Raw genomic sequence first — 12,983 nt, forward strand, 5'->3', positions numbered from 1 at the left:
CTAGGATTTCTGGGCTGGGAATATAGCTCAGTTGATAGAGTGCTTGCCCTGCATGCACAAGGCCCTGGATTCAATCCCCAGCACCACAAAAGACTAGGATTTCTTAAATGAAGAGGTTCTAGGGGTACATTCATAAGAAAAAAAAAAAAAAAACACTTTTATACACAATATATGCATACAATGAAAAAAATCAGATACTCAGTGAAATATAAGCGATTCAATGTGAGTGAAGCTTAGAGTAGATGGCAAAACTGATCACTCTCCTTTTTCTCTCTCTCTCTCTTTTTTTTTTTTTTTTTTGTGGTAATGGGGATTGAATTCAGGGGCACTTAACCACTGAGCCACACCCCCAACTCTATTTTGTATTTTGTTTAGAGATAGGGTCTCACTGAGTTGCTTAGCACCACTTTGAATTCGCAATCCTCCTGTCTTAGCCTCCTGAGCCACTAGGATTACAGGTGTGTGCTATTGCGCCCGGTCTGATCACTCTTCTTAATATCACATTTTTCTTTAAAACTTTCATTCTGTCATTTAACTTTCAGGAAATTTATGTACAGATGTCTTCTCCTATTAGATTGAGAGAGTAGCCAAATCTCTTTGTTTTCCCAACCCCTGGCATAGTGTCTAACTCGCAGAGGTGCTTACCATTTGCTGAATACTGGTTAAGTCTTTCAGGTCTATGCAGATGTTTCTTACTTGATGATTAGCATCTTGATTTAGATTGTATTTTCTACTTATTTTAAATCTTCCTGATTCCCACAACTTAATATTCTACTTACAGCAGGATCTCAACACAGATGATTAATACCTTCATATTACAGGAACAAGAATTTCAGAGCTCTATGAGTACAGTTTCATTGAAGTCATAAACACTCACCTGAAGCAGCTGCTCCTTGTGACTTAGACTATGGTTTAGGTGTTGAATGTTTTGTTCCTGGGTTCGAATCTCATTGTATTTTTCAGCCTCCAGGGTACGAAGCTGTTGGCTCTTATTCTGCAATTCTCCTTGTAGCTGCTGCAAAGCTTTCCGCAATTCCTGAATTAAATATATTCCCTTCTTAAAGCAATCTAAAGTTTTTACATAGTCATTAGATACATTAAAATTTTCAAGATATATAATGAAATACACAATAGCAGAAAGTGCTATTATTAATATTGCTATAGAAATTTGGATCAAATAGGATATGAAAAATTGTGAAAAAACTGTGGGGGTAGTAGGAAATAAACTTGATATTAGAGTTCAATACTAACTTTAAATATTTCATGTATAAATTCCCATCAGAAGGGATGTAAATAATACAGAATTATAAGTAATAAGTGAATGTTCTTTTTTTCACACACCCATGAGTTATAAGTGAATACTTTGCATGTTTATGGTCTACACATTTATATAAATATGTGTGCAGATATTTATAAATAATAGGTATGTATGCAACGTACTGTAAAAAAAGAAAGGGAGCTCTATATAAAAATTAAACAAAACTTAGGATATGTTTCCTTTGTGTGCATAATAAAAAGTTGAGAATTATTTCCATCCCTATCCTTCTATCACTACCCCCAAACTATCAAGACAACTGAATTTTAATACTTCTAAAGGAAATTCAGGTCTCATATTTATCATCCAAAGTACGAAACCAGGAAGATGCTTCAAAAACTGTACTTTTAAATCTGAGTGTCAGGGAGTCTAAGAGAAGCTAGCACAAAAAAGATCTTAAGATCTTCAAACAAGACAGACCGAGAGAGTGAGAAAGAATATACTCTCAACCAAGAAGAAAAAGAAATTCATTTAAGAGTTATGTATTAGACATTTTTCAAATTACACGATTAATTGTACTTTCCATTCCTTAGACCTTGGACATTCTTCCCCACTTTTCTGTTTGGCTCACTTTCACACCTCCCCCTGCTTCCAGAACACCTCATATTTCATCAAGCTTTCCCTGACTCCCTCTTCAGCCCCTCCTACATATTCTTATAAAAATCCATACATGGCTCCTCTGCAGTATTAACCACACTGATATTCTGTTCAGGTGCTTTTCTCACACTAAATTATAAGTAAGTTAAGAGGAAGGAGCCTGTGGTATTCACCATTATACTTCCACAATGTAGTTCAATATCTGGCACATGACACATGGGCAACAAATGTTAAACTGAATTACTCAGACTAAAAAAATGACTCAAAGGTTAAGGTTCAACATACACAGTCCTGCTAAAAAGTTACTATCAGGGCAAAGTCAGCATTTGGGGCTACAAAGTGGTTAATGATTTACCTGGTTATGTTTCCAAGAAGCTTCTTTCTGCTGTTCACTCTTGTTTGCTGCAGCTTCCGCAAATTGCACACATCGCTTGGCATCAGCAAGTTGGCGTTCCTTCTGTCGTACCACCCTCTGAAGCTTCTGTATTTCAAGCTGGCTGCAGAATAAAGCACTCTGAAGATCAAGCAGAGCCACCTGTTGCTGAGCTGGGGAAGTACCCTCAGAGCTCTGAAGAAAGAGAAGAAATTATCCTCACGAGGAGGGCAAGCATTGAACACCTGAGAAGACTGTAAAGACAAAACATAAAACCAAATGGCACATGCCCAACTGAAGTCTCTCCCTATGACGTTCACATACCTGAAGCTGTCCAAGCTGGCTTTGGTGCAGCATTTCTCGAAGCTTTGCCATTGTGTCATTTTGACCTTCAATCACCTGGTATAACTCCTCAGTCTGAAAATGAGAGAGAAGTGCCAAACATGTTAACAAACTAAATATAAATTCAATTATCTTGCCTGTATAGTAACAGGATTCTTACAAAACACCAATTTAGGTTAAGATACAATTTTTCCAGGTTAAGATTTGTTAGTCTGATAATACATACTTCTACAAAATATAGAATACTGTCTACTTTGATGGGACAAATTGGTTTCTCACAGGTTCTTGATTGCTAAATATTTTACCTCATTTTCCCTGCTTTTCAGAGTTTCCTTGAGGCTTTGAATTGTACCATCTTGCTTCTGAGATAACTCCTGAGCAGACTTTAGTTCAGAGCTCATTTCATTTAGTTTCTCTTGAAGAGTCTGAATTAAAAAAAAATAGTTTGCTAGTTTGTTAGGTCAAGGATATCTTTAAACTTTAACGCAACCAAAGTACTTCCTCAAAACCAGGTTCTGAAGAATTTTTTACAGAATAGTACTTTCTTATTTTTCTCACATACAGTAACCATAAAGTTTAAAGCCAATCAACACAAGGAAATAGAAATAAATGTGAAATACTTCCTTCAATACTCAGTTGCCTCAATTCTCATGCACCATGCTTTCTCTATAATGGTAGCTATAGTAGGCACTTGTCCACATGAGTCACTGTGGATTCCTCACCTAAGACCAAGGAGCTTCTGCTATCTTATATAGGACGGGATACTACAAGGACTCAGCAGGCAAGAAACTCAGCATCCTAGATTGTGGCATTGTTTTTCTAACAGACATGAAAATCCATGAGCTATAAAGAAGTGAAGTTAAGCTAAGATCAAAAGCACAAAGATCAAAAAGTGATACCTTACACTGTTAAAGGTTGTGTGCAAGTTTTAATTACATTCCTAAACGATACCAGATATTGGAATCTGGGCAGACCTCGCTAAAATCTTGATGAGAAATAAAGGAAAGGACTAAACTTATAAGTGAAAGTTCCCTAGAGCATCAGAAGACCACAGAATTCACCTCTCAAGTCCTACTCGGGTCAAAAGACTTGGACTACAGCCAATCACATCCTCAGGAAAATCCTGTGCTCTCCAGGAGCACAGGACTAATCATACCTTGTTGGTGGCCTCTGTTTGCTGGAGTTTTTCCTGAAGTTCTGCCACGTGGGAATCAGATATAGACTGCTGAGTTACAGTGGTCTCATCTGAGTTCCTCTTTTGTTGTTTGAGTACCAAATCTTCAGGCAGCGACTAGGATGAAGCAGCAAGACAAGATGAGTTAAATGCAGCCAATAATAAATTTTACTTTTATGTTCAAATATCTGTGGCATGTTTTTCCACAGATTGGGAACACCAGAGTTGTTACATGAAGTACCAGTAAAACTTCCTGAAGACAATCCTGGTCCTTGCTAAGAGCAGTGATTCACCTCCATCCTTTCTATGCTCTCCAGCCTTCCCACCCACTCACACAGACTACATAACTAGGTGAGGTGAGGCAAATAATTCAGTTTAAAGAGAAGGGGGATTTTAAAAAGGAAATACTTAAGATGACCAAATGTTTGCTTTATTCTATTTTTAATCAGGGAATTGAAAAGCTATATGGATGAATCGTATGCCATTCCTAAGAAGAGAAGTTTTATTATAATTACCTTTCTTACAACAGGCCTGTTTACATTATTGGAAAAACTGGCACATTTGAATATGAACTAGATATTAGAAAATACTCTTTTAAACCTAAACTTTCTAAATTTGTTAACTGCACTACAGTTGTAAAAGATCTCCTTGTTCTTAGGAAATACATGCAGAAGTATTTAAGGTTAAGTGACATAATATCTACAACCAATCCTCACACAGTTCAGGAATTTTTTAAAAATAATGAGCCTATACAAGGATAGGGATAAAACAAATGTGGCAAAATATCAGCAAGTGGTAAATCCAAGTAAGGAGTAAATGGGAGTTCTTTGTTCTTTTCTTACAATGTCTCCATAAATTTGAATTTTTTTCAAAATAAAAAGGAAGAAATTACAGGTACATTAAAAAATAATTATATATATTTACGTACGTAAATATATATATGTGTGTATTTATATATATATATATATATGTATATGCCTAATTAAAGTCAGGTATACAGTACATCCTGGATAAATAATCTACAGTAGTATAGGAAGGAAGTATGACTTATGAGGATATCAATTCACTAAAAATATTCAGGAGGAAAAAAATGCATAATGTTCATATGGGATGACTGATCAGTCTAAGATAAACTAATTAAACTGTGCCTTATAATCATCATGACTTAAAGATGTTAAAATAAAATTTAAGGACACACTGTGGCATTAAATAACATTTCCCCTCACATAACTGTCACTCCAGTTAGGAATATAAATTCACAAGGAAGACAAAAAACAAGCAACTGCTATTCATTTTTTTCTTTCCTTTGCACTTGATTAGCACCTTCCAGGCAGTAGAGCTTGCCTCATATCCCTTCCTGTTTAGAAGTATGAAGATCTTTTCTATCCCTTCCATGCCATTTATCTCTTTCTCTAATTTCAGTCAAGTACTATAACCTGCACAGTACCCTGTGAGGAATTGTGGGGAATATAATCTAATGCATAGTTTTAACTAAACAGTCTACTAGGTTTACTGAAGAGGTATTTCCTATCATAAATACAGAGAAATACATTCATTTCAATGGGAAATGTAGGAAAGGCTCTTCAAGCAGACAAAATTTTACCCTGCATAGGGACTGGGGTTGTAGACCAGTGGCAGAGTGCTCACTTAGCACATGTGAAACCCTGTGTCCCATCCCCAGCACCCCCCCCCCCCCCAAAAAAAAAAATCCTGGATCTAAGGAGGGGTAGAATCTTCACAGGGCATCTCAGAGCAACAGAAACAGGAAAGTGAGGGAAGTGTGGAGCTAATGGATACAAATTGTGACTTCCCTTACCTTTTTAGTGCTCATGTAATTTCACCCTTTAGAAAGGATACAATTAATAATTATATCAGCATAACAGATAAAACCAGGGCCTATCCTGAGCAAACATGTTATCCTATTTAAAAGTCTAGAGCTATTTCTGAACAGCTAGTAAAGTACATTAACCCCCCTCCATTTCATTATTTAGGAAGTCAAAATTTCAAAATTCTAAAAGACACGAATACCAAAGAGATATCAAGAAATATTTTTAATTATAAATAGATGATGGGAACTAAAAATAATCACATAGGTTTTAACAAGTTAGTGGGGGCATTTCACAAAAAGAATCTAAACTTATGACATCATTTTTTAGAAGCTAGATCTCAATGCTTATTTAGACAAAAATGAGAAACTGACCCACTCACTGTATTTTCTTATGCCTACCAAATATCAGTTACCAGTAAAGGATCCATTAATTTAATGTATTCTCTCTTGCAACACATACATGTTGAGTACCTAATGGAAGGCACAGGTCCTAGAGATCAAGTACTATAGGACAAAGTCACTGCCTCATTCAAATATATTTTGCAGGGCTGGAGTAGCATAATAAACAAACAAATACAAAATATCAGCTAGTGACAAGCTCTTTGCAGTAAAATTGGAAAGCATGGTAGAGAGTTGGTGGTTAAGTTACTCTACTGTTCAGAAGAAGGCATTTAATGAAGCAGCACTTAAATGGAAATCTAAATGAAAAAGAGCCAGTCCTTCAAATATCAGCAGAAGATCAATCCAAGCAGAGAAAAGAGCCAGTGAAATAGAAGCCTAGGAAAGAGAAAGGCCTATGTGGCTAAAGGGTTACTTTCCAACAGAAATATAACATGAGCCAGGTATGTAATTTTTAACTTTCTAGTGACTTCACTGAATAAGTGAAGTTTATTTTGATATTTAAGCAAATACGGCCAAAATATTAATATAAACATGTAATCAGTATAAAAATTACTGAGAAGCTTTACATGATTTTATTCTTATTAAGTATTTGAAGTTGGAAGTAGATTTTACACTACAGCACATCTCAGTCAGAATAGACAAGTTTCAAGTGCTCAGCAGCTACTCAAGGCCAGTGGCTAGCTTACTGGATAGCTCAGGACTGGAGCATAATGGGCAAAGGGCAGAGTAACACAATCAACTGAAAAGGTAGGCAGGGGCCCAATCAGACAGTTCTCCTAGAACAGCAGAGCTAATAAAGCTGGATTTCACACCAATTGAAAAGAAATGCAATACAGTATTTTTAACAGAAAGGAATCATATTTAAGTTTTCAAAAGACCACTCTAGCTGCTCTGTGGTGATGGACTGTTGGGGAGCACCAGCAGAAGTGGAGAGAAAAGACAGGAGACTAGTGTACTACAGGAGATGAAATACAATAGTGGCTAGGATTATAGTGGCCTTGATTCAGGTGGGATGGGGGGTAAATGAGTGGGTTTGGACAATTTTGAAAGTACAGTTAACAGGATTTGTGAAAAGAAGTAGGATATGACTCCTAGAAAAATGTAGATATTTGATATTAATGCTGGGAATATATAAGCAATCAAAAATTTTTATTTAATAAATGAAAAAATATTAGGACAAACAAAAACAGGCCTTTTTCCTAGTTCCAAGTTCGGAGTTCTGATCCTTCAGTGGCTCTCTTAGAAAGAAGACCATATATATATATTAATATGTACACACACACACACACACACACACACAAACAGCAACTGTAAACCAAAGATTGTCATAGGAAAGTATATAATGAATCTGGATCTCATTTGAACTCACATTGGCATGAATACTCACAGGAAAACTATAATTCTATAAATATAATGTAGTGACTTAAAAGCTTGAAGATAATTGTCTTTTTGTTCATAATAACTTTTTCTTTTATATCTCAGGAAAATGTCCTTTCAGATAACAATCTGGCAAAAGAGTACTTGGTAAGTGCTGCTGAGTAAAGAACTCATAATGAATTCAAGTGCATAAACCCATCACTCCAAATACTATAGTCTGAGATCAGAAATCCTTAAATTGTCAGAATTAGTGTTGCTCCCAGACTTTCGGTTATTAAGATCATGTTGTAATGAAATGCAATTTTAAATTAAGTCACTTTTTAAAAACACTTTTTTAGGTGTAATTGGACACAATACCTTTATTTTATTGATTGATTGATTGATATGTGATATTAAGGATGGAACCCAGTGCCTTGCAGATGCTAGGTGAGCGCTCTACCACTGAGCCACACCCCAGTCCCTTAAATTAAGTCACTTTTGACACAGAATTAGTACAAATCCTTTCTAGCATCAGAAAAAGGATTGCCTCATGTTGCATAATGTAAGACCATTAGGCTAAAAGGCATTTTAAGTCTACTGGGTTAACAGCAATTTTCTTGGCACTTTCTAGTCCTCAAAATAATGAATCATAGATCTCAAACTAATTTTCTATCCTATCATTCATAATAGGAAACAGACAAAAACCATCAACTAGCATAAAATTAAAGGCCTAATCTTTGACCAGTATCTAATAGTCTATGCTTTTCAAAGGGCCTGATCTATTTAATAGAGCTAAGCTGAGTGAGATAACTTATCATAGTCACAAAGGAGAAGATTTTGGCATTGTAAGGTTTGAAGCAAAGATCTCTTTGAATTTACATAAAAAGGGCCAGGGTTCTCTGAAATGCTGTTTTTTAAGAAACCACACCCCTCCTATGATAGCTTTTCTACTTCAGAGCCAGACAACAAAGGAGAAAATTACCAGCTAGAATAAGGCTTAAAACCTTTCTTTAGATATCTGAAGAACCTTAGGTCTTCAGGCATGAATTCCACAGAAGGCAAAGAAATTATTTTGCATAATATCAGAAAATCGGTAAGCAGGAGAAACATGCTGTTGCTGTTTTTCTTTAATACAGAAAAAGAAGGAAAGAAAAGGAGAGAGAGAAAAAGAAAAAAAATCAATCAGGAGAATCCTAATGTTGATGTTTAATAGTGCATATAACGGGAGGTAAGTGGAGGACTAAACAAAGGAATTAAAATGACCTTAACAGACCAATTTTGCTGGCTTAAAATAACAGGTTTTCTTCCTACTTCTATCAGATTAAACTAAAGAAAAATGTTTTGCTTAACAATTTTTTTCTTCCTACAAACTAAATTGAGAACTATCAATGAAAATTTACATTGTATTTGTTCATAGAAATAGACAAAAACAGTCTGCCTTTGTCCCACCTAGTTCTGGTTTTTCCCTAAAGCAAAACAGCCCTTAAGGAGCTTAGAATCTTATCAGGCTTAAATGATAGATAGATAGATCAAGTGTCCAGAATAAAATACATACTTACTTACAAATACTTTGAGCCCCATTTATTTTCCTTTACATTCTTAATTAGTGAAAATAATAGTAATTAAACACCAAGTTTCTTGAAGCTGAATGTTATTTTCTTCCTCCCCAATGTTTTATTATTCTACAAACAGTAAAGACTGTAAACCAGAAAGGTCACAAAGGTCACACCCTACTATTTTAAAAACTTCTAAGCTCCTTAAGGGCTGTTTTGCTTTAGGGCAAACCAGAGCTACGTAGGACAAAGGCAGACTATTTTTGTCTATTTCTATGAACAAATATGATGTAAATTTCTTTGGTAGGTCTCATTTTAGTTCATAGGAAGAAAAAAATGTAAAGGCACCTGACCTAAAGATACAGTTACCATAGTTTACATATGCTTATTCCTATGAAAGTTTGCTTCAGGGGATCCCTAAAGAATTCTCCTGGGATACTTAGGTTACAGACAGAGGGCTCTTGGTTTAAAATAAGTACTTACTTGAGTTAATGTACTTCAGGAAACATGATTTTATGTATTGAATTTAAATATCTTGACTAAAAATGATCAGGAAGCTTTGGCTCTGCATGAGCTAAATTATTTAAACCACGAACTTTCCAACTCTAAAATGAGAGACTGCTGAGATGTTCTTTAAAATCCTTCCCAACTCCAAAATTTGCTGAGTCCAGGCGCTAAAAAATAGTATTTTTAATTAAACATGGAGAAAATTTTTCCTCTTTCTTTACCCTTAATTTTCTAAATTTTCACCTTTCTACAGTAAAGACCATATTTGAGAAAGGAAAGTGACTTCCCATCATCCACCAAGCCTAGTCTACTTTTTTAGATCCAAATATGAGAATACCAAGTTTAATTTGTAACATCTAAGTCTGTTTACAGAAATAGTGTTAAGCCCAAATTTAGCCATGAGTCTCCACTGAAAGAAAAAGCAATAGAAAATAAGTACACAAACATTAGGCCTACAGTACTTAGCATTTTATACAAATGAAAACACATTTCTTTTTACTTTTTCTTAACATTTCCATGTTTTATCTGATAATTTTGTTTTGAAAACTTTACTCCTATTTCTGCTTGAGTTCTTATTGTAATACAAGCTTTATATACAATTGAACTAACTTTCAAAAATTTCATGTGACAAATAACAGTATCATGTTATCAAGTCCTAAATTTCTGGAATTGTGTTATGTACCAGGCTTCCTGGAAATGCCTTCTAGATTGTCCACTTTTGCTTTAGTACCACTAAGAAATTTTTATCAAATGAAACATGCCAGAATGTTTCACAAAGTTAACTGAATCTAGTGTTTCCTGTTGCTATAGAAACAAAATACCATCTGTCAGTTCCCTGTATATAGCTGAATTTTACAGTGTGATATGAAATCAACTGGGTAAACATGAATAGCTCAAAGATCAACTGCCATTCTTTAGTAATTAAGAAAGTCAAAATAATATAATGGCTAACTCCTTTCTTAATACCAAATATCATCTAGTAGAGGTCAGTAGAAAAGCCAACGGTGCAATTTGCACATTGAGACACTGACAATATTTGAATTCCCAAGCCTCTTCTATGAATGTGGTGATTAATCCTCAAATGATCCATCAATAATAATAATAATAATAATCATGCCTAATGTTATAACACTTTACTAGTGGATTAATGTTTCCCCCAAATTTTACCCTCTGCTCTAATTATTTGAGGTATCTTGGGGATGACAGGCTAAATGCTCCAGGGAGCACTAACTAAAGTTCTCCCTTACAGAATGCCAATGGAAGAAAACATTTATGAATCAATAAACAAAAAGAAGAAAAGGAGGTAAAAGTTCTAGTGATAGAAATGACATTGTCTTCTTTTTGTAGGATAAAAATGAAATAGGAAATCTTTTTGTCTCAACAGATATGCAATCTTTATAATTAATGGGAAGATATCAACAAGTTATATTACAAAGAGGACTATGAAAAGCAAATTATCTGAGTGTAAATCACATTCACTAAATGGGACATTTAAAAAAAAAAAAAAGGTGTATCCAAAATAGGCTCAATGATTAATTTTCTCAAGTCTGGAATATCCTTAATCTCTACCTACTAGACAGAAATCATGTAAAGCCTGAAGCCAGCTAGCTCTACTCAGACACTTTTGAAGCCATTTTGTATACCTGGACAGGGAGTGGCAAATACTCTTCACAGAGATCATCCCACAGCTCCTGCAAGTCTGAAATCTCCAAGGGATAATTCACAGGTGCCTTGTAAAGGGGTTTCAAAGACCTGTTAATGAAACTGGAACTAACTCCATCTGTCATGATATGGCCAGGCTTGGCTCCAGATGGGCTAGATTTCAGTGGAATAGGAAGCTTGCTCCCTCGGGGGCTCTGGATGGGCTTATAATCAAGACCTTTAATCATGCTAAGAGCTAGCTCCAGTTTGTGATTATAGATATGCTGTGGAGCCTGTTCATCTGAACAACAGTCACACTTTACAAGTTCCTTTGCACTTCTCTCAGTTTCCTCATCCTTCTGTTGTGGAGGACTAGCCTGGACACTAGCATCCAAAGATTCTACAGAGGAACCTGGTGTCCCTTCCTCCATGCTTTCTCCATCTGGGGGCACCTTTGTGCTTGATAAATCGGGTGGCCCAACCTCTGACAAAGCAGGTTCTTCAGTACAAATGCTGGTAGACCACCTAGAGGGGCCATAAGAAATACTTCTGGCCACTTTTCGAGGCACCTTACAAATGGCTTCATAGTCAGAATCTGCAACTCGCAAAGCTGCACAACCACGGCATCTCCTGGGTCGGTTTCCAGGGCCTTCCGACGCATGACAACTGTGTGACTCTTGAATCTGATCTTCATTTTCTACCCAGCACTCAAACCCAGAATAGGCAAAGTCTTCCTGGAGCAGGGCAGAGTATCTCACATCGGGTAAGCCGGAAATGTCAACGGTCCCACTCCCTGCCTTAGTGTCCGCGCCAGAGTCATCATTATTCTTCCGATACATACTGGCAATGCAGGACTTGAGGCGATCCTTCTCCAGCAGCAGCTTCTGCAGGCGCTCAATAGAAAGGGCTTCGATCCGGGCAATAACGGTATCGAATCTATAGATACGATCAAGCATGAAAGCACATTTGCTGCAAGCAAACTCGGCTTTGCCATCGCGACAGACATCCTTGCCCAGGACGTGCGAAAGCAGAACCTGGAGGTTAAGCTTGGACGCCGTGTGGAAGATCCAGCGCCGCTGGTTTCCACACAGCTCCCGGGCACAGATCCTGCAAACCTCCTTCATCTTCGCTGCTAGCGGGTGCCGAGCTTTTCCTGTGGCAGCTACTGAGTGATCGCTCACTATCCCTGGGTTGCGTTCCGTCTCCGGCCTCGGAGGTGTCTAGCTGGCATGGTACAGTTCTGTGGAGGTCCCCACCCCGCAGGGGGGAACCTCAGCACCGCGCTCCGCTCTGGGTACCACAGTGGTCGGCCCCGCCCCTGGGGAAGCCGGGCAGGAGTGGAAACGCCGCAGGGGGATGCTGATTGACAGCAGCGCGGGTCCCAGTCCAACCTTGCCAAGTCTCGCACAGCTGTCTCTCCCGCCGCCGCGTCCTCCACGTCCTCCCGGGTTAGCAGGCTGGGATCCGGGACTCTAGCAGCCGCCTAGGGCTGACGCAAAGCCAGGCCGATTGAGCATCAGATTTCAAGATGGCGCCGGCGGCCGGGCGCCTGCGGCTCGGCGAGGTTCCTCTGGGAGTTGTAGTCGTGCCAGCAGGCTCCCTACTCTGCGCATGCGGACTAGGGAGGGCGTCCCCTGGCCCCAAATCCGGTTACCGTTGCTGGCGGCCAAACGCTGACTAGGCTTTCGGTGGGTACGGAACGTAGAGGAGGACGCTGACTGCTGCATACACTTTCATCTGCCCAGATCTCACCAAAAAGATGCTCCCATCCACTTAAGGATCGCCCTGACTTTGCAGGATGCCCCAAGGCTCCTTCAGGGGAGGAGAAGGCCAAACCTCCTCCCCGCCCCTCTGTGGGCTCTGCCACGTACTCTGGAGCAGCCTGGCAGCGCCAC

At 38.0% G+C, this 12,983-nt stretch overlaps 1 protein-coding gene across 5 annotated transcripts in view; it reads right to left on the reverse strand.

Annotated features, from left to right (window-relative positions):
- The window catches only part of Pde4dip (phosphodiesterase 4D interacting protein), a 217,112-nt gene that overhangs the window by 64,118 nt on the left and 140,011 nt on the right, over nt 1–12,983 (reverse strand). For 2 of the 5 annotated variants that reach the window (XM_071618120.1, XM_071618118.1), the window contains exons 1-6: nt 11,091–12,626; nt 3,784–3,918; nt 2,933–3,052; nt 2,610–2,702; nt 2,268–2,480; nt 878–1,036 (exon numbers count right to left, since the gene is read on the reverse strand). In XM_071618120.1, coding sequence (XP_071474221.1) covers nt 878–1,036; nt 2,268–2,480; nt 2,610–2,702; nt 2,933–3,052; nt 3,784–3,918; nt 11,091–12,212 — 1,842 coding nt within the window. In that variant the 5' untranslated portion in view covers nt 12,213–12,626. Of the gene's footprint in view, nt 1–877; nt 1,037–2,267; nt 2,481–2,609; nt 2,703–2,932; nt 3,053–3,783; nt 3,919–11,090; nt 12,627–12,983 lie in introns of those variants that run through there. The other 3 variants (XM_071618121.1, XM_071618119.1, XM_027951767.2) reach the window with 2 other exon arrangements.

This window comes from Marmota flaviventris, chromosome 10 (assembly GCF_047511675.1).
Source record: "Marmota flaviventris isolate mMarFla1 chromosome 10, mMarFla1.hap1, whole genome shotgun sequence".
Classification (NCBI taxonomy): Eukaryota; Metazoa; Chordata; class Mammalia; order Rodentia; family Sciuridae; genus Marmota; species Marmota flaviventris.